The sequence below is a fragment of the Saccopteryx bilineata genome, chromosome 2 (genome assembly GCF_036850765.1).
Source record: "Saccopteryx bilineata isolate mSacBil1 chromosome 2, mSacBil1_pri_phased_curated, whole genome shotgun sequence".
In the NCBI taxonomy this organism is placed as follows: Eukaryota; Metazoa; Chordata; class Mammalia; order Chiroptera; family Emballonuridae; genus Saccopteryx; species Saccopteryx bilineata.
The window spans coordinates 172,448,101-172,474,573 of NC_089491.1; the positions used below are offsets into that span (position 1 = coordinate 172,448,101).

At 44.9% G+C, this 26,473-nt stretch overlaps 1 protein-coding gene across 3 annotated transcripts; it reads left to right on the top strand.

Moving 5' to 3' along the window:
• The first annotated feature begins 949 nt into the window (after positions 1-949).
• ATP5MC2 (ATP synthase membrane subunit c locus 2) lies at positions 950-11,590 on the top strand. Of its 3 annotated transcripts, XM_066258552.1 has the most exons (6): positions 997-1,096; positions 3,224-3,353; positions 6,747-6,815; positions 8,752-8,829; positions 9,371-9,564; positions 11,324-11,590. In XM_066258552.1, exons 3-6 carry the CDS (start codon positions 6,777-6,779, stop codon positions 11,436-11,438), a joined length of 426 nt encoding a protein of 141 aa, XP_066114649.1. In that variant the 5' UTR covers positions 997-1,096; positions 3,224-3,353; positions 6,747-6,776; the 3' UTR covers positions 11,439-11,590. The 3 variants fall into 3 exon arrangements, with proteins under 3 accessions (XP_066114650.1, XP_066114649.1, XP_066114651.1); XM_066258553.1 differs by lacking the exon at positions 3,224-3,353 and having other exon boundaries at positions 950-1,091; XM_066258554.1 differs by lacking the exons at positions 997-1,096; positions 3,224-3,353 and adding an exon at positions 1,491-1,508.
• The last annotated feature ends 14,883 nt before the right edge of the window (positions 11,591-26,473 follow it).

The following is a 26,473-nucleotide window of genomic DNA, read 5'->3' on the forward strand; positions in this document are numbered from 1 at the left end:
AGAGAGAGGGAGCCTGACCTGTGGTGGTGCAGTGGGTAAAGCGTCGACCTGGAACGCTGAGGTCGCTGGTTCAAAACCCTGGGCTTGCCTGGTCAAGGCACATATGGGAGCTGAAGCTTCCTGCTCCTCCTCTCTCTCTCTCTCTCTCTCTCCTCTCTAAAATGAATAAAGTCTTTAAAAAAAAGAGGAGGGGGGGATAAAATGCGAAGCCACCAGAGGTAGTTTGGGCGTTTTCCTGTATCCCCATTGAACGGGTTTCCCATCCATAAAGCCAGGATTGCGAGAGCAACAGAAGGCAGGTATGCATGTCTTCATTTCCCTCCAGCTACATTTTGGGCACTGAACTCTAATACAGATCGTATGCTAATACTGACTTTCTGGGTAATTTTTTTTTTCTTTTTTCCTTTTTTTTACAAGGACAGAGAGAGTCAGAGAGGGATAGATTGGAACAGACAGACAGGAACAGAGAGAGATAAGCATCAATCATCAGTTTTTCATTTGGACACCTTAATTGTTCATTGATTACTTTCTCATATGTGCCTTGACCGCCAGCCTTTAGCAGACCCAGTAACCCCTTGCTCAGCCAGCGACCTTAGGTCCAAGCTGGTGGGCTTTTTGCTCAAGCCAGATGAGTCTGCGCTCAAGCTGGCAACCTCGGGGTCTCGAACCTGGGGCTTTCGCATCCCAATCCGACGCTCTATCCACTGCGCCACCGCCTGGTCAGGCGGTTTATTTATTTATTTGTTGTTGGTTTTTTTTTCAATGTGACTGGGCACGATTGGGAAGGATATGCGAGTCCAAGATCCCAAACGGGGTACATACCAAACCGCAGACCACATTACAAGTCAGCTTACACTGCGGAGTCTGCACATTTTCTCCTCTTCAACGCCAGGTGGAGCGACTGGTCGAATGCCGCGACAGAGGTGGTAGGCGGCGCTGTGGCGCCGCGGCCGCCTCACCATTGCAATCATTCTATCCTTGGCGGAGCGACTCGTTGATCCGGCCGCGCGTGCGCCAAGCCTTCCTGTCGCTATTCCCGGCCCCCAGCCCCTGGCCCCTACCCCTCTCGGTCTTCTTCGCAGTAGGAGCAGGTAAGGTTTGGGCCCTCGTGCCCGCTGTGCGCCGCGCACGCGCGCGGGATACCCTCACTCGTGGAGATGCTTTGAGGCCCTTACCTTGCATGCTTCCACCCCGGCTCTCACGCCCCCCCTCGCTCCCTGTATCCCCACGCCTTAAGGTCTGCCCCTTCCGCGTGCGGTGACCTCCAACCGCGCTGACCTGGCGCCATCTTGGGTGGCTCGTTGGGGGAGAGCGCCTTGGTGCTGGCGAAAGTCAAATCCCGGAGTGCTCATTTCATCTGTCCCGACTCAGCCCTTATAAATGCTCTTTTCTTACTCTCTTGCCATTTCAGGGTATTCACAACCCCCAGACTCTCCCCTCCTATCTGTTTTCTCATCTTGACTCCGTGCCTACCTTACCCTGATACCTCCAGACTTGAAGGACCTCAGGTGCCGAGCAGTGGAGATAGTGGATCATCCAAAACCAACAAACCCTGGCCCTGGCCGGTTGGCTCAGTGGTAGAGCGTCGGCCTGGCGTGCAGAAGTCCCGGGTTCGATTCCCGGCCAGGGCACACAGGAGAGGCGCCCATCTGCTTCTCCACCCCCGCCCCCTCCTTCCTCTCTGTCTCTCTCTTCCCCTCCTGCAGCCAAGGCTCCATGGAGCAAAGATGGCCCCGGGCGCTGGGGATGGCTCCTTGGCCTCTGCCCCAGGCGCTAGAGTGGCTCTGGTCGCAACAGAGTATCAGAGTATCGCCCCCTGGTGGGCGTGCCGGGTGGATCCCGGTCAGACGCCTGCGGGAGTCTGTCTGACTGTCTCTCCCCGTTTCCAGCTTCAGAAAAATTAAAAAAAAAAAATTTAAAAAAAAAACCCAACAAACCCTCTAGTCCAGGCGTCCCCAAACTACGGCCCGCGGGCCACATGCGGTCCTCTGAGGCCATTTATCCAGCCCCGGCCGCACTTCCGGAAGGGGCACCTCTTTCATTGGTGGTCAGTGAGAGGAGCACTGTATGTGGCGGCCCTCCAACGGTCTGAGAGACAGTGAACTGGCCTCCTGTGTAAAAAGTTTGGGGACCCCTGCGGGCACCCCCTCAATTTAAAAAAGTAAACCGTGAACGTAGTGGAAGTGAACAAAATAGCCAAAACACTTCCATCTATGATCCAGGTGAGCTATGGCAGAAAAGAGCCTGGCTTTTTGGGAACTGTTGGTTGTCTCGCTGTTCTCTTCCTTCCACTGCAGTGAAGTTGGAAAAATACACAAGTGGTGAACTAATAATAGTTTTCTGTTTGAGACAGCAGGCACAAGAGGGTAGGATAGGACCTCCGTGGGATAATCTGCCCCTAACAGCTTTCGTCAAAGATTTTTTTTTTTTTTTTCTTCTGAAGCTGGAAACGGGGAGAGACAGACTCCCGCATGCGCCCGACCGGGATCCACCCGGCATGCCTACCAGGGGCGAGGCTCTGCCCACCAGGGGGCGATGCTCTGCCCCTCTCCGGGGAGTCGCTCTGTCCAGACCAGGGCCACTCTAGCGCCTGGGGCAGAGGCCAAGGAGCCATCCCCAGCGCCCGGGCCTTGCTCCAATGGAGCCTTGGCTGCGGGAGGGGGAGAGAGAGACAGAGAGGAAGGAGGGGGTGGGGGTGGTGAAGCAAATGGGCGCCTCTCCTATGTGCCCTGGCCGGGAATCAAACCCGGGTCCCCGCACGCCAGGCCAACGCTCTACCGCTGAGCCAACCGGCCAGGGCCTTTCGTCAAAGCTTTACTGAGAGTCCCCAGAATCTGCCCTCAAAAGGAAAACGTTTAGTAAGGGAATAGTTAATATTAAGTCCTCAGCCCTGTAACTCAGTGGTTGATATACATGGAAGAAGACCATGATGATTTAGGTCCTTTGATTCTGGATGGTGCCATGGTCTGAAGTGTTGTAGGCCAGCAGTTGCAGACTTGCCGAGGTTAGGTGAATAATGGAACAATCTGCATTTCTTGCAAGCTTAATTGCCACCCTTTGTTTTATGCACCAGCTTCACACTAAACTCTTTACATCAGTTGTTTCCTTTAATCCTTCTAAGCTATATTTTACAAATGACATGTTGAGGTTTAATTCCTTGGGGGAAAAACAGTCCTTTTTTAAAGCTTTAACGAAATGATTTTTTTAAAAAAATTCACTTTAGAGAGAAGAGAGAGATAGAAGGGGGAGGAGCAGGAAGCATCAAATCCCATATGTGCCTTGACCAGGCAAGCCCAGGGTTTTGAACTGGCAACTTCAGCATTCCAGGTCGACACTTTATCCACTCACCACAGGTCAGTGGATAAAAAATCAGAAATGATTTTTTAAAGTTTTTTAGAGACAGATTGGGAGAGAGAAAGAGCAACAAGAACATTGAGCTGCTCCTGTGTGTGCCATATTCCGGGGATCAAACTGGCAACCTTTGCACTTCTGGGGGATGCTCCAACCAACCTAACTGTCTGGCCAGGGCTTAACTTTTTTTTTTTTTAATTGATTGATTGAGTTTTAGAGACATAGAAAGGAGAAGAAGGGAATTCATTCATTGTTCCACTTAGTTGTGTATTAATTGGTTGCTTCCCATGTATGCCCTGACTGGGAATTTAACCTGCAACCTAAGAAATGATTTTGACCCAAGAAAACCTTAAAGTTATATATGTGCAGAAATCAGAGTTCTCAACGGGAATAGAGTTGAAGACATCCATTAATCTAAAAGTAACTTTAAGATTCTGGATTCAGAAGTATAACCTAGGAAAATATGAGTCCAACTTATTTTTTATTTTTTAAATGGTGCTTAAATTTTTTTTTTTTATTAATTTGAGAGAGAGAAAAACATCATTTGTTGTTCCATTTATTCATGCTTTTAGTGGTTGATTCAGTGTATGTGCCCTGATGGGATCGAACTTCAGCATTGGTATGTTGAAACAATACTTTAACCAACGGAGCTACCTGGCCAGGGCCAAGTCCAACTCATTTAAGGAAGTATCACTTAACAGGCCTAAGTAATCAGTGAATATTTTAACCTTTAGCATATTAGAAAGCGTTCACTTATGAGTGAGAAGAGTTTTAAGTGCTGGTGTTACCACTACCATAATTTCAAGATAATTTTTAGAAGATCTTTCAGGGTGGCTAAGTATCATTTGGGAAGCTTGTTTGAAATAAAGGGTATTTAGGCCTGACCTGTGGTGGCGCAGTGGATAAAGCGTCGACCTGGAATGCTGAGGTTGCCGGTTCGAAACCCTGGGCTTGCCTGGTCAAGGCACATATGGGAGTTGATGCTTCCTGCTCCTCCCTCCCCCTTCTCTCTCTCTCTCTCTCTCTCTCTCTCTCTCTCTCTCTCTCTCTCCTCTCATTCTCCTCTCTAAAAAAATTAATAAAAGTAAAAAAAAAATTTTTTTTAAAGTCAACCAAAGAATGTATAAACAAGTGAAAACAACAAATTGATATCTCTCTCTCAAAGTCAATAAATAAAAATTTTAAAAAAAGAAAAATAAAGAGTATTTAGGTCTTAACCCCATAGATCTTGACTAGGGTGGTCTAAGGTGAGACCCAAGAATATGCATTTTTAGTACATATGCCATCCTTACCGTTAGATAATTCTAGTTCAGGTGGACCTCTCACTTCACTTGGAGAAACCCTGCCTTTATTTATTTGTTTTTAATTTATTGATTGACTTTAGAGAGAGAAACATTGATCTATGCCAAAACTGGGGATCAAACCCACAACCTTTGCATATCAGGATGAGGCTCTAACCAACCAAGCTATTTGGCCAGGGCTACCCTGCCTTTAGATGTTTGACTCATCCTCTCCTTTTGTAAGTTCAGCTCTAACATCTTAGGCACCTACAGGTTTTCAACATTGTCTTAGATCTTTTGGATACAAAGGTGACTAATACTCCTTAGTATGGTGGTGAAAATTAGGACTTTAACAGTCATTGCTAATCAGAGTAATGGCAGAGTTCCTCGTTGATCTTCCTTACCCTGTTAATTGATATAGGACTGGGGTCCCCAAACTACGGCCTGCCGCATGCAGCCCCCTGAGGCCATCTATCTGGCCCCCACCACACCCACTTCTGGAAGGGGCACCTCTTTTTTTTTTTTTTTTTTTTTTTTTTACAGAGACAGAGAGTGAGTCAGAGAGAGGGATAGACAGGGACAGACAGACAGGAACGGAGAGAGATGAGAAGCATCAATCATTAGTTTTTCATTGCGTGTTGCAACACCTTAGTTGTTCATTGATTGCTCTCTCATATGTGCCTTGACCATGGGCCTTCAGCAGACTGAGTAGCCCCTTGCTGTAGCCAGTGACCTTGGGTTCAAGCTGGTGGGCTTTTCCTCAAACCAGATGAGCTCGCGCTCAAGCTGGCGACCTTGGGGTCTCGAACCTGGGTCCTCTGCATCCCAGTCCAACGCTCTATCCACTGCACCACCCCGTGGTCAGGCAAGGGGCACCTCTTTCATTGGTGGTCAGTGAGAGGAGTGCAGGATGTGGCTGCCGGGCCACAAAGCGTGGTGTCACTCACATACAGTACTACTTCCAGTGATGCAGGACATACGCGTCACGGCCCCTGAAGCGTGTCATATCACTTGCTATGACTAGCAGTGACAAATATGGAACCGGACATTGACCATCTCAGCCAAAAGCAGGCCCATAGTTCCCATTGAAGTACTGGTCAGTTTGTTGATTTAAATTTACTTGTTCTTTATTTTAAATATTGTATTCCCATTTTTGTTTTTTTACTTTAAAATAAGGTATGTGATGTGTGCATAGGGATTTGTTCATAGTTTTTTTTATAGTCCAGCCCTCCAACGGTCTAAGGGACAGTGAACTGGCCCCCTGTGTAAAAAGTTTGGGGACCCCTGATATAGGAAATAGGGAATCAAATGCTTAAAGATAAGTAAAAAGGTTATTAGAGACATTTCCAGTGTCTTGGTCTTCTACAAGTAACTCCCAAGAGTCTCTTTTTTTTTAATTAGATGGGTTTTTTTTTTTTTTTTTTTTATTGATTTTACAGAGAGAAGGGGGTGGAACCAGAATTATCAACTTACAGTTGCTTCACTTTAATGGTTCACTGGTTGCTTGTCATAGGGACCTTGACCCAGCAAGTCCAGGGTTTCCAACCCTGCACCTCCCGTTTTCTAGGTCGATGCTCTGTTGACTGTGCCATCACAGGCCAGGCTTTAATTAGTTGATTTTAGAAGGGAGAGAGAGAGACAGAAACACCCATCTGTTCCTATATGTGCTCTGACCAGGGTTTGAACCCACAAACCTTTGCACGGGGACCATGCTCTGACCAACTGAGCTATCTGGTCAGGGCCCAAGAGTCTTTAAAAGGCAGCTTTTTTTAGGCCCAGACAATGAGGTCTTGAAAAGGGTTCCTGTTGAGTAGAATCCTGAGAAAATTATGACAATCCCAGCTCGTGAGGCTATAGAAAAGAAGTAAAGTTCTTAAAGCTAAGACCAAATGGCTACTTGCTCAGACCAGGGGAAGTGACTTGATTATAAGAAGTCTTAGAAGCTGTGTAGAGGAAATCTTGACTTTGGGTTTCTAATTTCATTTTTTTTTAAGACTTGAGGTCAGTCATTCTGCTCTCTGGGCCATTTAAATTTTACAAAGCCCCTTTTCTGCTAATAAAGGTGTCCTTTAGTGAGCAAGGACAGTGTTTACAATGCTGCTTCTATAATTCCAGCTCCTGCCACAGCCCCATCATCCCCTGAAAATGTATGCCTGCACCAAGTTTGTTTCCACCCCCTCCTTGGTAAGTATCTGCCTTCTTTTAAGGAGAGGCATCTTTTCTCTTCTTTGCAACACCTTGTTCTTCACAGTTGGGCCAAGAGAAGATCCTTTGCTATGCTAGCCTGACAGGAGAAAGTGAATGCTTACCTGCCCCATATCCTTTGTAGACTAGATAGTTCGTTAGTTCATCTAGTTAAACAGTCACTTTTTTTTTAAGAGAGTGAGAGAGAGAGGAAAGGAGAGAGTTAAGCATCGATTCATAGTTGCATCACCTTAGTTGTTCTTTGATTGCTTCTCATACGTGCATTGACCAGAGGGCTCAAGCCAAGCCAGTGACCGTGCACTCAAGCTGGCGACCTCAGGGTTTTGAGCCTGGGACTTCAACATCCCAGGTTGACGCTCTGTCCACTGTGCCACCACTCATCCAACAATCTTAGAAAAAGAATATAAATGAGAATCTATACTAAGATCAGGTTATTTCAGCTGGACTAGGCGGTGGCACAGTGGATAGAGTGTCAGACTGGGATGCAGAGGACCCAGGTTCGAAACCTCAAGGTTATTGGCTTGAACGTATCATATACGTGACCTCATGGTTGCTGGCTTAAGGCCCAAGGTTGCTAGCTTGAGTCCAGGGTCACTGGCTTGAGCAAGGGGTCACTCGCTCTGCTGGTGAACCCCCTCAAGGCACATATGAAAAAGCAATTAATGAACAACCAAGGAGCCACAATGAAGAACTGATGCTTCTCTCCCTATCTGTCCATCTCTCTGAACCCCCCCCCCCAAAATAGATCAGGTTATTTCTGGCCTAAAACTCTGTGAACTAGAAGCCAGCTAGAAATGGTCAACATAAAGTTGATTGCCTAACTTGGATTGAGTATTCACTGTGTATAGGATTTTGTCCTGAGTGTCAGAGCACCATAGCTAAGAGTCCCCTCTGGGAACTTAAATTTGGATGGGAAGCTAAAATACACATAAAATCCTGTCTCTTAACCACTGTGTTGTCTACCTTGGAGGTGCTGGCTTGGGGTTAGTCAGAAAAGGCAACCAGGATGAGGTGAATTTAGGACATGGATTTCTATGCCTATCTCCTATCTTCAGAAGGATGTATTTAGGGAAAGATGCTCCAGTCATTGGCTTCCTTCTTATGGGCTAGCCATTACTAATATAAATCTCTTACTGAAAGAAACAAGTGCTTCTGAGGCTAGGATTTTTTCCTATTCTCAAAACCTGGATACAGCCAGGGTAGCTCCAAAAGAAGTAGACTTCCTTTTCTTAAAGCAAAAAAGCTGTGGAAATGAGAAATGTTGAGGTTCTTGAATAGAATTTGCTAAAAGAATGATCCAAGCTTGACCAGGTGGTGGTGCAGTAGATAGAGCGGCTGATCGTTGGCTTGAGCAAGGGGTGACTTGCTCTGCTCTAGCGCCCCCCCTCAAGGCACGTATGAGGAAGCAATCAATGAACAACTAAGGAGCCACAACAATGAATTGATGCTTCTCATCTCTCTCTCTTCCTATCTGTCCCTCTCTCTGTCTCTGTCAAAAAATAAAAAAGATCCAAGATTCTAATTTAAGTTTGAGAGAATGAAAGGGACATCAAGTCTGCTCAGGCGGTGGCGCAGTGGATAGAGTATCGGACTGGGATGCGGAGGACCCAGGTTCAAAACCCCGAGGTCTCCGGCTTGAGTGCGGACTCATCTGGATTGAGTGCAGGCTCATCAGCTTGAGCACAGGGTCACTAGCTAGAGCCCAAAGGTCGCTGCTCTGCTGTAGCCCCCCCTGGTCAAGGCACATACGAGAAAACACTCAATGAACAACTAAGGTGCCACACGAAGACTTGATGCTTCTCATGTTTTCTCTGTCTCTGTTACAAAAAAGAAAGAAAGGGACATAAAGTAACAACTTAGGGTGGTTCTGAAACTACTCTTCACAGCCTTCCTTGACTTGTATCATTTCTGCTAGGTCAGGAACACCTCTCAGCTGCTGACCCGGTCACTGTCTGCAGTGGTGCTGAACAGACCAGAGACACTGACAGATGAGGTGAGGTACCTTATAGGTGGAATTGGGCCTATGGTTTGGAGGTGAGTGGTCTGGAGGGTTACCTGGAAAAACCAGTAGGAGAGGAGCACAGGGGACAGTCGTTGCAGAGGAAAATTAGTGAAGGATCAAGCCCGTGGGCTCTAGGTGGAGATGAAGAATACCTGGTGGCATATATGCTCTGTTCCAGCTCTGGCACTGGTTGCACATGCCCTGGTCCCACTGATGACTGCCTTTACTTGGCCTCGTTTACTTACTTCAGTTGGGAACATTTAGTCCCAGAAAGATAATCTTTTCAGGGCTATGGTTTTAGTCTTATACTTCCAAAGCATACTTGAATATTAAAGGTATTTGAAGTCTACTTCATGCATTAAAAAGTTCTTGGCAGCATTTTAGGAAGTTTTCCAGGAAGTAAAAAGGTTTTCTATTTGGGAGGAAAAAAACATGGGATTTGACATCATAAAGCATTTAAATGGTACAAAAGTTTCCGAAGCAAAAAAAGGTTTTCTAAAAATTTGACCTCCTATATGCCTCTTTTTCACAGAGCCTCAGCAGCTGGGCAGCCCCACATACCCCGACCTCACTTATTTCTAGCCGCAGCTTCCAGACCAGTGCCATTTCAAGGGACATTGATACAGCAGCCAAGTTCATCGGGGCTGGGGCTGCCACAGTGGGGGTGGCAGGCTCTGGGGCTGGAATTGGGACTGTGTTTGGGAGCCTCATCATTGGTTATGCCAGGTAAGATGGAACCTCCCTTGTCTCTCTGCTGTGCTTTCCAAAGGTCAGGGCAGAAATATTTAGGGATCTAGAACAACACTATCCTATACCATAGCCCTTAGCCACATGTGAATATTTGAATTTAAATTTTAATTAATTAAAAGTAAACAAAGTTTAAGATTTTGGTTTCTTGGTCACACTGGCCATATTTCAAGTTGCATGTGACCTGTGGCTACTGTACTGGACAGTGTAGATAACATGACATTGTTGAACAGCTTTGGTTTTAGAGTGGGAATAGGCACACTAAAATAGGTAGACCATAACCCGATTTTGTATGGCTGAGCTAAGAATGGGTTTTACATTTTTTAAAGGGTCATGAAAAAAAGGCAGTAGAGACTGTATGTGACCCACAAAGCCTAAAATATTTACTATTTGGCACTTTACAGAAAAAGTTTGCTATCTCTGGCCGAGAGCCCTTCTTGAGTCAGTAGAGTGGCTTTACTGCTGGGAGTTGCCCTGTGTCACTCCTGGGAAAACTGCCTCTGCAGTTCGTGCCATTGCTCCTTGACACTTGGGACTCTTTGGTCCCCACCAACTCTGGGCAACTTGCTGTTAGAAATAAATTAATTCTCTAGAGACCTTCAAGGTCTCTTACTGTCCTTGGGAAAATAAGTTTATTTTTCAGGATTTGTATGAAACAAGAAGCCTAACTGCTTCTATGTCCAAAATTTTGTTTAATGTTGGTGTTGCTTTACCTTATCCATGAAGGCTTTTAGAGGTGGCAGAGTAAGGGAAATAGAAATTATATATTGACTTTCAGAGTTGGGAGTTCTTTATCCCATTTTGATTCATATCATCTAAACCAATAGGCCGTGTGTAGCTTTTTAAAGTCCAAAATCTTTTGACTATTTTGAAATGAGAAAAGGTGGTCTTTGCCTTGACTCCCTTGTCCTCTAGAACAGTGGTTTTTCAACCGCTGAACCACCAGAAATTTCATGCCAGTCTGTGAAAGAGTTAACCACCCTGGCCCTGGCCAGATAGCTCAGTTAGTTAGAACATCATCCTGAAGCACAGAGATTGCTGGTTTAAACCCTTGTCAGGGTACATACAGGAATAGACTGATGTTCTTGCCTCTCTCACTCTCTCCCTTCCTCTCTTTAAAATTAATACAAAATAAATAAAGATAAAGAATTAACCGTCCTGAATTTCTGGTGGAATGGCAGTTGAAAAGCACTGCTCTAGAACAGTGTTTTTCTCATTGTGTCCCTAAAGCCCTGGGTTTCTGAGGGTATGCCCCAGAGACTGTCTTAGAGAAGAGGGGAGACCAGTCAGAAAAGCTTTTACAGTCCTCCCCTTTTTTTTTTTTACCATTGCAGTTTGGCCTTTATAAACGTTTCATATTTGAGATTTCTGCTTAAAGTTTGAAAACACTACTGTGGTATGCCCTGCCATTTCAAATACCTCTTCCATCCTGATTGGGCCCTGGATAGTTTAGAGTCTGGGTCTAGAGGTCTTAGTTATGATGATGATGTGGGTGACCCAGTAGAGGTGGTAATGTCTGTTTGGGTCATGTTATAGAATTTTGATGTCTGTTCCCCCTCATTCAGTCTCTGTAGAGCCCTTGATGTATTGGGGCAAGAATTTGGGCAGGATGATGTCAGCCTGAGAGACTGGTCACATATGCTGAGTTAGGGGGGGATGAATTCTCCCTGAGCCCACCTTTGATGTTTGTTCTTTGTGTGGACTAGAAATTCGGTCTTTTTTCTTCCCCTTCTCCCAGGAACCCTTCTCTGAAGCAACAACTCTTCTCCTACGCCATTCTGGGGTTTGCCCTCTCAGAGGCCATGGGACTCTTTTGCCTGATGGTGGCCTTTCTCATCCTCTTCGCCATGTGAAGGAGCTGTCTCCACCTCCCATAGTTCTTTTTCCGTCCCGTGACTTGCCTGCCCTGTGTGTTCCTTTTCCTATACCTCCCCAGGAAGCCTGGGGAAAATGGTTGGCTCAGGGTTTGACAGAGGGAAGACAAATAAATACTGTATTAATAAGATGTTTCTTGAGTCTCCTGTATATGTTTCTTTTCCTTTTCCACAGTTGGCTGAGTGCCTTGGTGAGAGTATAAGGCCTGAAGGGTGGTGATAATTCTAAATTCAACATAGGTTTGGCCTCATTTGTTCTTCATTCTGTATCAGGAAACTTATATTCAACTTAGGTTTTCTTTTCAATAATTTTTACCTGTCATGACCTGTTATTTAGATGATTGGGTCAATGGCAACTTACAGTGCTGGCTTAGAATTGTGACTAAAGTGCTCTCTGTTACCACTGCAGCTATCCTGCCTGGCTCAGGCCCTTTTTGCCACTCACGTGGTCTGTTGTAGTAACCTCTTAACTGCCTTCTGCCTCTTGTCTCTTACCTTTAGCATTTACTTCTAACTACCACTGCCAGGTTAATCATCTTTAAGCATAGGACTGGTTTGCCATTTACCAATTCAATTTTAAAACAGTCCGACCTCAATTTTCTCAGCTTTATGTTTTATTATTACCATATACTACCAAAAGTGGACTGTTTGTCATTTTCCAAATATTTTTCCTGATTCCTATCCTTATCATTTCTTCAGGCCTTGCCCTTTTTCTGGACATCTCTGCTTTCTGTCCGTGAATCTTTGCTTAGTTTTCTCTTTTTCAAACTCCCTATTATCCTGAAAGCTTAAATGCTACCTCTTCCTCCATGAAATTTACCTGGTTTCCATCCACCATCAGTCAAATGAGCATTAACTTCTATAAGGATTTGTAGAACATTTATCCTTTATAGTGCTTATATGGTCTCTGATAAATTGTGGGTTAGTGTGCCTTATCTTCCATGTTACTATAGATTTTCAATTTCTTGAGGCAGGGACTATGTCATGTTCATCTTGATATTTCTAAAAGTATCTAGCATGATCTAAGGCAGGGGTCTCAAACTCGCGGGCCCGCCCACCAATTTTTTGCGGCCCGCAGACTAATCAAACTTTGTGGATTAGTCTGCGGGGCCGCACAAAATTGGTGGGCAGGCCGCATGCGGCCCGCGGGCCCGAGTTTGAGATCCCTGATAAGGAATATCTTAATCACATCTTTTATTAATCATCACCAACCACCTCACTACATAAGTGAGGAAACAGGTTCTGAGAGGTCAAAGGACTTGGGAACAAGTATCATAATCTCTTAGCCCAAGGTGTAAGACTGCCTTACTGTTGGTGGTATTCTTTTCCCAAGCAAAAAGGAAAGGGCAAAATAAGCAAACGTAAACCTTTCCCCCTAAAAATGCCTAAATAGGGACTTTTGGAAAAGTGATATATATACACACATGCATGTTCGCGCGCGCACACACACCCTGAGAGAAAGAAGGACAGAAAGGAAGGAAGGTGAATGAGAAGCACAAACTCATAGTTGTGGCACCTTAGTTCATTGATTGCTTCTCACCGATTGCTTCTCATATGTACCTTGGGGGGTGGGCTCCAGCTGAGCCAGCAACCTTTGGGCTTAAGCCAACAGCCATGGGGTCATGTTTATGATCTCATGCTCAAGCTGGATGAGTCCATGCTCAAGCCAGTGACCTTGGGATTTGGAACCTGGGTCAGCAGCGTCCCAGGCCAAGACTATCCACTGGGCCACTGCCTGGTCAGGCAAGTATATTTTCTAAAAGCTAGGTAAACTTTAAGCCTTATCTTACATTAGCTTGAAGTAACTGGGTAAATATTAAAGTTCCTTCAGAATTATAATGTAGATGACTACAATGCATTTTATTTTGGTTCAATTAATGACTATAAAATTGAAGCCCAGCCTGACCGGTGGTGGCGCAGTGGATAAAGCATCGACCTGGAACGCTGAGGTCGCTGGTTCGAAACCCGCGGTTTGCCTGGTCAAGGCACATATGGGAGTTGATGCTTCCTGCTCTTCCCCCCTTTCTCTCTCTCTCTCTCTTGCCCTCTCTCCTTTCTAAAAATGAATTAAAAAAAGAAAAAATTGAAGCCCAGAACAGTCCCAATCCCTAAAGTAGAGGATGCTCAGGAAACAGGTTACCCTAAATCATTTACCCTTGCCCTTTTGCTGTTGTAATCTTGGGTTGAAAGGAATCCTATCTACATTTGGCTCTTAGATTGCTATATTATCTCACAAGAACAGCTCCTCTAGCCAAGAGTATGTGGAAGGTATCTACATATTGGGAGATGAGGAATAACCCTCCCTTTGTTTTGGTCACCTGAGTTTGAACCTCTGGTAGGAGTCTTTGTTGCCCATTCTCTTCCCTAGTTATCAGATCAGTCATCTGTGTTTTCTTTCCTTGGCCCTTTCTTTGGGACTGAATCAAGCTAACCCCTTTATAAATTAGGTGCTTAGAGAGAGCACAGCTTGGTGACCCACATGTTTTTGTTCTCCCTGAGGTGAATGAGGAGATGGTGCTGCAAAAAGCTTAGTGGCAGATTTCTTCAAGAGGAGTCAAAGCAACTTGGATCCTCTTTCAGGCCCCAAGAGATACAACAACCCAAATTGCCAACAGTTAGGGTAGAGGAGTGCTCTGTTTTTTGTTAATTTTAGAGAGATAGTGGGCGGGGACAGACAGGAAGGGAGAGAGATGAGAAGCATCAACTCTTCATTGCAGCATCTTAGTTGTTCATTAATTGCTTTCTCATATGTGCCTTGACCAGGGGGCTCCAGCTGAGCAAGTGATTGCTTGCTCAAGCCAGCAACCTTTGGGCTCAAGCCAGCAACCATGGGGCCATGTCTGATCCCACGCTCAAGCCAGTGACCCTGTGCTCAAGCTGGTGAGCCCATGCTCAAGCCGGATTAGTCTGGGGGTTTCAAACCTGGGTCCTCAGCATCCCAGTCTGACACTCTTATCCACTATGTCACTGCCTGGTCAGGCAGAGGAGTGCTGTGTTTTAGTAGAGAAGGTCCCAGAACAAATTTGCTGAAGATTTTTCCAATTTTGATAACATTATGGAATGGAAGCTTTCTACCTGTCCTTGTATGTAGTTAGAGCACATGATTTGAAATCAGGAGATACTAGGTCTAATCCAGGGGTCTCAAACTCAACTCAGCATGTGGGCCGCAGAGCAAGATCACAGCCGTTTGGCGGGTTGCACTAGGTCTACAAAAGGCAACTGTTACGCAACACTTTTCTCACTGCAGTTGAAAACAAAAAAAAAAATCAGTACAACAAGCACAATCGTACATGCAGTTTACTCAGTGTCACAAAATGACCAGAAACTGTAGTTCGCATCACAACTGCTGTTAACTAAGCTAATATCTAGCTAGGATGCTAGAGAAATGAAAAATACAAGTAGGCCCCTAGGTTTACTTAATTTTATCCAAAATATTTTGAACTTCGTGGGTTAGTCTGCGGGCTGCACAAAATTGTTCGGCGGGCCGCATGTGGCCCACAGGCCGCGAGTTTGAGACCCCTGGTCTAATCTTTCTTTTACCACTGCCCACTGTGACTGGGCAGAACATTAACCAATAACTTTCTAGGACCTCACTTTCTTCCTATATACTAGATAAAGATTATAATTCTTACCCCAGGAATTATGTGCATACAAAAGAGGTACCTTGGCCCTGGCCGGTTGGCTCAGCGGTAGAGCGTCGGCCTAGCGTGCGGAGGACCCGGGTTCGATTCCCAGCCAGGGCACACAGGAGAAGCGCCCATTTGCTTCTCCACCCCTCTGCTGCGCTTTCCTCTCTGTCTCTCTCTTCCCCTCCCGCAGCCAAGGCTCCATTGGAGCAGAGATGGCCCGGGCGCTGGGGATGGCTCTGTGGCCTCTGCCTCAGGCGCTAGAGTGGCTCTGGTCGCAATATGGCGACGCCCAGGATGGGCAGAGCATCGCCCCCTGGTGGGCAGAGCGTCGCCCCTGGTGGGCGTGCCGGGTGGATCCCGGTCGGGCGCATGCGGGAGTCTGTCTCTCCCCGTTTCCAGCTTCAGAAAAATGAAAAAATGAAAGAAAAAAAAAAAAAAAAAAAGAGGTACCTTGAGCCTGACCAGGCGGTGGCGCAGTGGATAGAGCATCGGACTGGGATGCAGAAGACCAGGTTCGAGACCCCAAGGTCACCAGCTTGAGCGTGGGCTCATTTGGTTTGAGCAAAAGCCCACCAGCTTGAACCCAAGGTCGCTGGCTCCAGCAAGGGGTTACTTGGTCTGCCGAAGGCCCACGGTCAAGGCACATATGAGAAAGCAATCAATGAACAACTAACGTGTTGCAGCGTGCAATGAAAAACTAATGATTGATGCTTCTCATCTCTCTCCATTCCTGTCTGTCTGTCCCTGTCTATCCCTCTCTCTGACTCACTCTCTGTCTCTGTAAAAATAAATAAATAAATAAATAAATAAAATTAAAAAAAAACAAAGAGGTACCTCGAGTATTTGGAAAGGATGGTGTGGCCCTGGCAGGTTGGGTCAGTGGTAGAGCGTCAGCCTGGCATGTGGAAATTCCAGGTTCAATTCCCGGTCAGGGCACACAGGAGAAGCAACCATCTGCTTCTCCATCCCTCTCTCCTCCTCTGCCTTGCTCTCTCTCTCTTCCCCTCCCACAGCATGGCTCTATTGTTTCCAGCACATCATCCTAAAAATAGCTTGGTTGCTCCAGATGGGGGTCATGGGGTGGTTCAGGTCTGGGGGCATGTGGGCATCTGTCTCTGTATCTCCCCTACTCAGAAAGGAAGGAAGGAAGGAGCCATCCAAGTTTAATGTACATTGATTATAATTTACTTTCACTTTTTTTTTTTTTTTTTGTATTTTTCTGAAGCTGGAAACGGGGAGAAACAGACAGACTCCCGCATGCGCCCGACCGGGATCCACCCGGCACGCCCACCAGGGGCGATGCTCTGCCCACCAGGGGGCGTCGCTCTGCCGCGACCAGAGCCACTCTAGCGCCTGGGGCAGAGGCCAAGGAGCCATCCCCAGTGCCCGGGCTATCTTTGCTCCAATGGAGCCTTGGCTGCGGGAGGGGAAGAGAGAGACAGAGAGGAAGGAGGGGTGGGGGTGGAGAAGCAAATGGGTGCTTCTCCTATGTGCCCTGGCTGGGAATCGAACCCGGGTCCCCCGCACACCAGGCTGATGCTCTACCGCTGAGCCAACCGGCCAGGGCCTACTTTCACATTTTTCATAGAGTTCAGAGCATGTATTACAGGCATTTTCTAGATAGCTTATACCCATTATAGTTATCATAGAAAAGAGAATTGACCATCCAAAATTTATAAAGTCAAGCTGTAAAATATCTGAGGAGAGAGTGCTGGGGATCTGAAGGCAGCAAGGCTTATTACTTCCCCCTTATTCCTCAGTTTCTTCAAGAATTAGTTATATTTCTTCAACACCAGGGGAGGAGTGTCCGTAGGTTTGTGTAATCCTAATAAGAAAAAAATGGTGTCCTTTGGAAATCATCTAAATGCTGAACAGTAATAATGAGGAGCCCTGTTCAAGCCCCCCTTTTTGGATGGATTTTTTAGTTTGAAGCCTCAGGTCATCAGGATGAGAAAGCTGCTAGGGAAACAATGTTGGTTTAGCTTAAGTTGGTGTCCAGGAACCTAGAGGCTGCTCTGCCTTCTTAACTCTATTGAAGAGAAATGAGATGAAGGAATATTCAAAAGAAGAATGGCATCACACTGGTGAGTAGAAAATGTTGTACAAGTCCTCAAAGTTTTGAACACTGAAACTGTCTTTATGGATCCATGTCTCAAAATATCATGCATTTTCCAACATGTATTCTTAGGACACGCTCTGGGACACTTGGTGTTCTGACTGTTTGATTAGGAAAAACTAAAACATGGGAAGATATTTTAGTCCCCAAGCATTCCTTACAACATATTTTTGAGTATTTACCTCAAGGCACTGAGTACTAGTACACTGTGATCAAAGCAGCCACTTTAGAAATGGTAGGGGACAGCCTGACCTGTGGTGGCACAGTGGATAAAGCGTCGACCTAGTTGCCATTTTGAAACCCTGGGCTTGCCTGATGAAGATACATACAAGAAGCAACTACAAGTTGATTCCTGCTCCTCGACCCCTGTCCTCTCTTCTCTCTAAAATCAATAAGAAGCTTTTTTAAAAAAATAAAAAAAGGAAAGAAAGATGGCAGAGGACATGATGGATAAAATACCAGGGATGAGGTCAGGCCTCTCACCTGAAATGCTTAGCTTCTCTTCGTGTAAATAAGGATAGTAATGCCTGACCAGGCGGTGACGCAGTGGATAGAGCGTCTGACTGGGATGCAGAGGACCCAGGTTCGAGACCCCGTTGTCACCAGCTTGAGCGCAGGCACATCTGGTTTGAGCATAGCTCACCAGCTTGGACCCAAGGTCGCTGGCTCCAGCAAAGGATTACTCAGTCTGCTGAAGGCCCGCGGTCAAGGCATATATGAGAAATCAATCAATGAACAACTAAGGTGTTGTAATGTGCAATGAAAAACTAATGATTGATGCTTCCCATCTCTCTCCGTTCCAGTTGGTCTGTCCCTGTCTATCCCTCTCTCTGACTCACTCTCTGTCTCTGTAAAAAAATAAAAATAAAAATTAAATAAATAAATAAAGGATAGTTTATTCCCACTTCCTTCTACTCCCACTCCCACCCCAAAAGAGACGATTTCAGGTTGTCTTTTTGAATAAGTGCTATGGTTTGCAGAATTTTTAAAATGTCCTGCTCTAAGTCTCAGAACCTATGAATTTGAAGTTATTATACTTATGGTTATGTTACATTACATGACATAGTTGACTGAGGAAGATTATTTCTGTGGGCCTGTTTTAATGACATGAATACTTAAAAGCAAGGAGCTTTCTCAAGTAGCAGGAGGAATCAGACGTGAAGGAAGAATTTAATGTGCCATTTCTGGCTTTAAAAATGGAGGGAACTAGGCCCTGGCCGGTTGCCTCAGTGGTAGAGCATCAGCCTGGCGTGCAGAAGTCCCAGGTTCGATTCCCGGCCAGGGCACACAGGAGAAGCGCCCATCTGCTTCTCCACCCCTCCCCATCTCCTTCCTCTCTGTCTCTCTCTTCCCCTTCCGCAGCCGAGGCTCCACTGGAGCAAAGATGGCCCAGGCGCTGGGGATGGCTCCTCGGCCTCTGCCCCAGGCGCTAGAGTGGCTCTGGTCGCAACATAGCGACGCTCCCGAGAGGCAGAGCATCGCCCCCTGGTGGGCGTGCCCGGTGGATCCAGGTCGGGCACATGCGGGAGTCTGTCTCTCCCATTTTCCAGCTTCAGAAAAATGCAGGAAAAAAAAAATGGAACTATATGCAAGGACTAGAAAGTGGTCTCGAAGAGGTAAAACTGGTCCTCTAACCAACAGCCAACAATGAAATGGGGACCTCAGTCCTATAACTTTAGGGAACTGAATTCTGCTAACAGCCTGAGTGAGATTGGAAATGGATTCTTCACAACTTCTAGTTAAGTGTTTTTCAACCACTGGTCCTCTAAAGTTAACTGCATTGATGTTGTATGAAGATTATAGACCCAATGATCTTAGTTGAATTTGCTGATTTCTGCCTTAACAGTCCCGGAAATCATTCTTTTCACCATTCCCTAAATGTAAAGTTAAAAACCACTGCTAAGAGCCCAGCCCAGTCAACACCGTGACTTTGGCTTTGTGAGACCCTGAGCAGAGAACCTAGTCAAGCCAGCCTGGATGTGTTTTATTACTTCTCCAATTACAGTTTTATTAATTTTCCAATTACAGTTGACATTCAGTATTTAAATGGATGTTGTTTTAAACCACTGATTTTGTAATAATTTGTTATGTAGGAACAGAAGGCTAATATAAGTGCTGTCTTCCAATCTGCAAAGGAATGATGTTTCATCTGAATCTTGAGTTAAAAGGAAACTAAAGGTTGGCTTCTTTGCCTGACTGCGGTGGCGCAGTGGATAGTGTCAACCTGGAACGCTGAGGTTGCCGTTTCAAAATCCCAGGCTTGCCTAGTCAAGGCACATATGGGAGTTGATGCTTCCTATTCCTTCTCCACTTTTTTCTCTCTAAAAAGAAAATTTTAAAAAGTAGACTTCTTTGACCATCCGCCTTCTAACTTCATTGAATCTAACCTAGTTCAGAAGGGCTCAGCATAAAAGACCTTTAAACAAAAATTGTATGCCATGTTCTTTTACAGTAGCTAATTCATTTGTGTAAACTAGACTGTGTGTGTGTGTGTGTGTGTGTGTGCGCGCGCGCGTGTGTGTGTGACAGACAGAAGGGCAGACAGGTTGGAAGGGAGAGAAATGAGAAGCGTCGATTCTTCGTTGCAGCACCTTAGTTGTTCATTGATTGCTTTCTCATACGTGCCTTGACTAGGGAGCTCCAACAGAGTGAGTGACCCATTTGCTCAAGCCAGTGAGCTTGGGGCTTAAGCTAGTGACCATCGGGTTATGTCTGGGATCCCACGCTCAAGCCAGTGAGCCCGCACTCAAGCCAGATGAGCCCATGCTCATGCCAGTGACCTCAGGGTTTTGAACCTGGGTCCTCTGTGTTCCAGTCTGGTGCTGTATCTACTGTACCACCACCTACTCAGGCTTTTTTCTTGTTTTAACAGATGACAAAACTAAGGCTCTGGTTCAAGAATCATGACTGCCCTAGCCAGGTAACTGTTGGCTAGGAGCATCATCCCACTGCACCAAAGTTGTAGTTTGATCCCTGGTCCAGGCACATATAGGAGGCAAGTGAAACCATAGATTGGTGTTTCTGTCTCTCTCAAATCTATGAATAACTTTTAAAAAGTCTAAAAAATATCATGACTTAGTTCTCAAGATTATCTAGGTAGGAAGTGATAAAACAGACTGGAAACCCATTACCAAAGCTCCTTGTATTGTACCATATTGCAAGGTATGGAGGCCACAATATCATTGGAGGAGAGGGGAAGACAATCTGGACAGATTTATTTTTCTTTATTTTTTTTATTTTAATGTTTATTGTATTGATGAGAGAAAGAGAGAGACAGGAACATCGATCTGCTCCTGTATGTGCCCTGACCGGGGATCGAATTGGCAACTTCTGTGCTTTGGAACAATACTCTAATCCAGTGATTTTCAACCTTTTTTGAGTCGCAGCACATTTTTTACATTTACAAAATCCTGGGGCAGCCTGACCTGTGGTGGCGCAGTGGATAAAGCATCGACCTGGAATGCTGAGGTTGCTGGTTCAAAACCCTGGGCTTGCCTGGTCAAGGCACATATGAGAGTTGAAGCTTCCTGCTCCTCCCCCCCTTCTCTCTCTCTCTCTCTCCCCCCTCTAAAAAAATGAATAAATAAAAAATAATTTTTAAAAAAATCCTGGGGCACACCACCTACCAAAATGACATTCTAACACAGTACATATTCTAACATATTCATATAGTTAATAATATAGTTTCTAAATGTATCTATACTCACTTAGTGTGAAACCTGGGCCTGTTTCGATGAACACAAAAGGGATATCCTGGCAGGAATGGTAGAAAGATACACACGAAGCTCTTCCTCAACAGTTCTCAGTCTCTCTGTTTTTAGTTTTTATCGCAGTCAAGCTTGAGAAGCTCAGCTCACATAGATATGTGGTTGAAAACGGGAGCAATGTCAAAATAGCTTTGTTGGCCAGAATAGGGAAATCCTTGGCAACAGATAACCAAAAACTGTCCAAAGGAAGATCAGCAAACTTTAGCTTTAAAGTTAGATAACATTGTGAAGCATTGTATATCACCCTCTGCAGGGGCCTCTTTTAAAAAGAAAAAGGTCAAATATCTATATACACCATCAGGATAGATATAACCAGCTAAGGCTGAGGCTTCATCTAGTGGTGGCAACATTTACCTCCAGTCCTGACCAGGATTAGAAATCGGGACCATGGGGAGGAGTAGCAGCTACAATTACTCTCTGTGGCCACACAATGACAAGTGTGCGGCAGCCCGAGCGGGGACCTTCCTGGGTGTGGATGAGGGGCTGCCTACTATTGGTTCATCGCTAGTCGGGATGAATCCTAGAAGGTGATTGGTCAGTGAGCATTCCCTGTGCCTCCACTCTTCCTGTTGCTGATAGCTGGAGGGATTGTGAGGGGAATGTTTATGTTCAGATGGAGGCGGCTGGCGGCAGGCCAGATAAATAGCCTACACGGGCCGTAGTTTGGGGACCCATGTTTAATTTCCCCATGGCATTTCTGACCATGTCTCACGGCACACTGGTTGAAAAATACTGCTCTAGGCCTGACCTGTGGTGGCGCAGTGGATAAAGCGTCAACTGAGGTCAACTCAGTAGAAATGCTGAGGTCGCAGGTTCGAAATCCTGGGCTTGCCTGGTCAAGCACATATGGGAGTTGATGTTCCAACTCCTCCCCCCTTCTCTCTCTCTCTCTTTCCTCTCTCTCTCTCTGTCTCTCCCTCTCCTCTCTAAAATGAATTTTTAAAAAAAGATTATAAAAAAGAAAGAAAGAAAAGAAAGAAAGAAAAACACTGCTCTAATCAACTGAGCTGTCTGGCCAGGGTAGACAGATTTCTCAGTGAAAGTGATTGACTTGTTTTTCTTATAATTACCATCCCTGTTGTTATCTTGCAGGTAGGTAGCATTTTTTCTATCCCTGGTTTCATTTTAGCCCGCTGCTCATTTCCTGGATTTCTGGGCAGGCTCAGCTTAGTTGGCTCATCTATGTCTCCAAGTTAGATATTTTTACCATTGTGGCTTAGAGCCTTCCAGGAACTGCGTAGCTGCTTTTACAGAAATTAACTACAGATCTTGCTGGGGGTGGGGGTAAGGGATGTGTGTATGCGTAGGTATGGTATCTGAGCCTAAACAGACCTGTATCTCCTTTGTACCTCCAAGGCCTTTCCATCCACATCTCCAAGCAGCTGGAACAGGGACTTTATATGAAGTTTCCAAAACATAGCTGCAAAGGGTACCAAACAGCTAACCCATAGCTCCCTTAGCAACAGAAGAATAATCAGTGGGGATTTAGCTTAGGGAAAATTTGTGCAGTGCAAAAGAGAAAATTTTCAGAAAGGAGCTTGACCCTGTGGAGTTGACCAGACTGAAAGTCCCAGAATCCTGGATTCAAGTCACTTTGGTTAACTTCTCTGGTACTTAGAGTGCCTTTCCTTGTGTGAAATTGGCACATTTTCTTGAGATATGCTTTTTGGAAATGTCATAAAAATAAATAAAATTAGAATTTTAAACTTGTTGGAGACCTAGATCTTATAAATTGTCTCCATGTCTGTTTCTTAGTTACCAATTTACCAGGAGTAACTTAACACTAGAATTCACTGCCAGTACTAAAATTAGACTCCACCATTCTGGGGCTTCCTTTTCTCCTTGCTTTTGGTTTTGGAGGGAGCTTGAGGGAAATATACATGCTGCTGGAGTTAATAACTAAGACTAAAAGAAAAATTTCCCACTAAAAAACACTGTTTTTATCCTACCCACCTTTTAAAGAAAGAACCCAGTTCTGCCCTGAATTTTTATTATTTGACTCACTCATAGAAATGGACCTGGGAAAGCCTAAGAATCCCTTCGAAATGAGAGGGAGGAATAAACAAAATTGGAGACAAGCTAGGCTCCTGATCTCTCCAGCTGGTCTCCCTTTGCCAGCCAAACAAGCTTTCTGCCACTAAAACTTTTTTAAATTCTCTGTTACATTAAAAAAGGGCCTGAAATAATTTTTTTTTTTAAGAGGGGGTTCTGGAGTTACTCCTAAGTGCTGACAAATATAGACAGTTTTTTAGATTCAGATATATAGGCAAGGAGGGAGTCAATCTTTCCTAGCTTCAACATAGAAAAGGAACAAATTCTTTACCAGGAAGATTGTGTAAACAGTGCTTTGGCTGGAGCCATAGAGTTGGGGAAGCAAAGAAAGGGATCTTTGTTCTCCCCTACCCCAGCCAGAGCACAATCGCAGAGCTGGGATTGTTTGCTTTGGCAAGGGACTCCCAGCCTGAAAGGACTAGGCATTCCACAGACTGGTGAGGCCTCTGTTGGGTTTCTCTTCTGGAGCTGAGCAGAGGCCTAAATCTTTTTACATAAGAAAGTTAGCTAGGAAGCCTGGGGGCCTAATGTGTCTGACTATTCTTCTCTAGCTTTGTTCACCTCCTTCCTTCCTACCTTTACCCGGTTAAACTCACTCTGTCTTTAAGATTACCTTTGGTTCTTAAATTAGTGTTCTATCCCACAAAAAACTATTTTCACAGGGAATAAGACACTCTTGCGGCTCCTCTCTAAGGAATCCAATAGGAAAAAGCGGTCATTGTCTCCATCCTATTACTTTCAGGTTGTATATTGCACATGACTCTGATAGTTGCAGTTAGCCTTTCCAAAAATCTCTAGAATGGCCCATTTTCTTTGGGTAAAGTTAATGTTTCACACATATAAAATAATATTTATGTAGTGCCTGCTTATGCCAACTGTTGTACATTTCATTTCATTTTAATCCTGTGACCACCCTAGTAGGTAGATAATAATTACCCTCTTTTTACAAGTTAGGACACTAGACATTAGCAAGATAAAATAATTTGTCCAAGGTCACACATGATATATTAGTTCTTTAGGGCTGATATAACAAAGTACCACAAAAAAGGAGGAGGGAGGAGGTGCCACAAACAGAGTGGCTTAGAAATTTATTATCTCACAGTTTTGGAAGCTAAAAGTTCAGATTATCGTTATTGGCAGATTTGGTTCCTTTTGGGGGCTGTCAGAATGTGTTTCATCCTCGCCCCTAGCTTCTAGTGGTTTGCTGGTATCTTTGGCATTCCATGACTTGTTAGATCCGTGCCTTCATAGTCAGAAGGTGTCCTTGTGTGAGTATCTGACCAAATTTCTCCCTTTGTAAGGCTACCAGTCATATAGATTAGGGACCTACCCTGCTCTAATATGACTTTATTGTAACTAATCACATGTGCAGTAACTATTTCCAAATAAGGTTACATGTGAGGTACTGGGATTCGTACTCCAACATACAAATTTGGAGGAGCAGGGAAACACAATTCAACCCATAATGTCCGGTAATTTGCTGTGCCAAGATTTGAACTTGGGTCCATCTGATTCCCAAACCATTTATGTTCTTTCTACTATACAGATGGTTCCCAATTTAGGATGGATTGACTTACAATTTTTCAACTTTATGATGGTATGAAATTGATGTACATTCGTTAGAAACAGTATTTGAATTTTGATCTTTTCCTGGGCTAACAATATACAGTATGATATTTTTTTATGATGCTGGGCAGTAGTAGCCGCAGCTCCTAGTCAGCCACACAATCACAAGGATAAACAGCAGATACTCCACAATGTCCTGTGTTGTAATTTTTTTAGATATTATATTTTGTGTTTTTGAATTTCATCATGCCTACAAAACACCCATCTAGAAGAAGGCAATTATTCTTGAGATGAAACTCGATAATTGACCAGCATGAAGGTGACAAGCATAATTAAATAAGTTAAACGAAGATAATAACACTTTATTATAAAATAGGCTTTGTGTTAGATGATTTTACACAAATGTAGGCTAATTTAAGTATTCTGAGCTCATTTAAGGTAGCCTAGGCTAAACTATTGAATACAATATTCAGTAGGTTAGGTACATTAAATGCATTTTATTTATTTATTTTTTTGTATTTTTCTGAAGCTGGAAACGGGTAGAGACAGTCAGACAGACTCCCGCATGCGCCCGACTGGGATCCACCTGGCACGCCCACCAGGGGCGAAGCTCTGCCCCTCCTGGGAGTCGCTCTGTCGCGACCAGAGCCACTCCAGCGCCTGGGGCAGAGGCCAAGGAGCCATCCCCAGCGCCCGGGCCATCTTCGCTCCAATGGAGCCTCGGCTGCGGGAGGGGAAGAGAGAGACAGAGAGGAAGGAGAGGGGGAGGGGTGGAGAAGCAGATGGGCGCTTCTCCTGTGTGCCCTGGCCGGGAATCGAACCCGGGACTTCTGCACGCCAGGCCGACGCTCTACCACTGAGCCAACCGGCCAGGGCCTTAAATGCATTTTTGACTTAGTTATTTTTAACTTATAAAAGTTTTATTGGGACATAACCCCATCATAAGTCAAGAAACATCTGTACTGACCTGTGGTGGCGTAGTGGGTAAAAGCATCGACCTGAAATGCTGAGGTTGCCGGTTCAAAACCTTGGGCTTGCCTGGTCAAGGCACATATGGGAGTTGATGCTTCCTGCTCCTTTCTTGCCCTTCTCTCTCTCTCTCTCTCTCTCTCTCTCTCTCTCTCTCCTCTCTAAAATGAATAAATAAGAAATATTTTTTAAAAAAAGAAACATCTGTACTCTGCTGCCTCCTAAATATCAAAAAATTATTCAGAATATCTTCTCGTTTCCAATATCTCTCATCTTTAGTCAAAACTCTTTATTGTTGCTGCTAGTTGTCTTTTGGGGTTTTTTTTAGTGAGAGAGAGACAGGAAGGGAGAGAGATGAGAAGCATCAACTCATAGTTGCAGCACCTTAGTTGTTCATTGATTGTTGCTCCTATGTGCCTTGACCGGGAGCTCCAACCGAGCCAGTGACCCCTTGCTCAAGCTGTCAACCCTTCACTCCAGTCAGATGAGCCTGTAATTTCAAACCTGGGACCTCAGCATCCCAACTCAATGCTCTCTATCTACTGTGCCACCACCAATTAGGCTAGTTGTCTTTTTCTAAAATGTCAATTTGATCAATCACTGTCCTACTTAAAATCTTTTAGTGGCTTCCAATGACTAACTGTATAAAGTCTAGACACTTTATGGTGGTGAACAGTAGCTAGCTTTCTTTCATGCCTCTTTTCAGGCTACTTTTTCACTACTCTGCTCCCATTAATCACCATAAAACTCCAGCCACACTGACCTATTTGCAATTTCTCAAACACGTATGTTTATACACTCTTTCAGGTCTTGCCTTTATCCATCATTTTTCCCAGTATGTTCTGATGAGTTATCCTCATTTCAACTGTTCAGAAAAAACCCCAGGGTCATTTACTGATTCCTCTATTTCTTTCA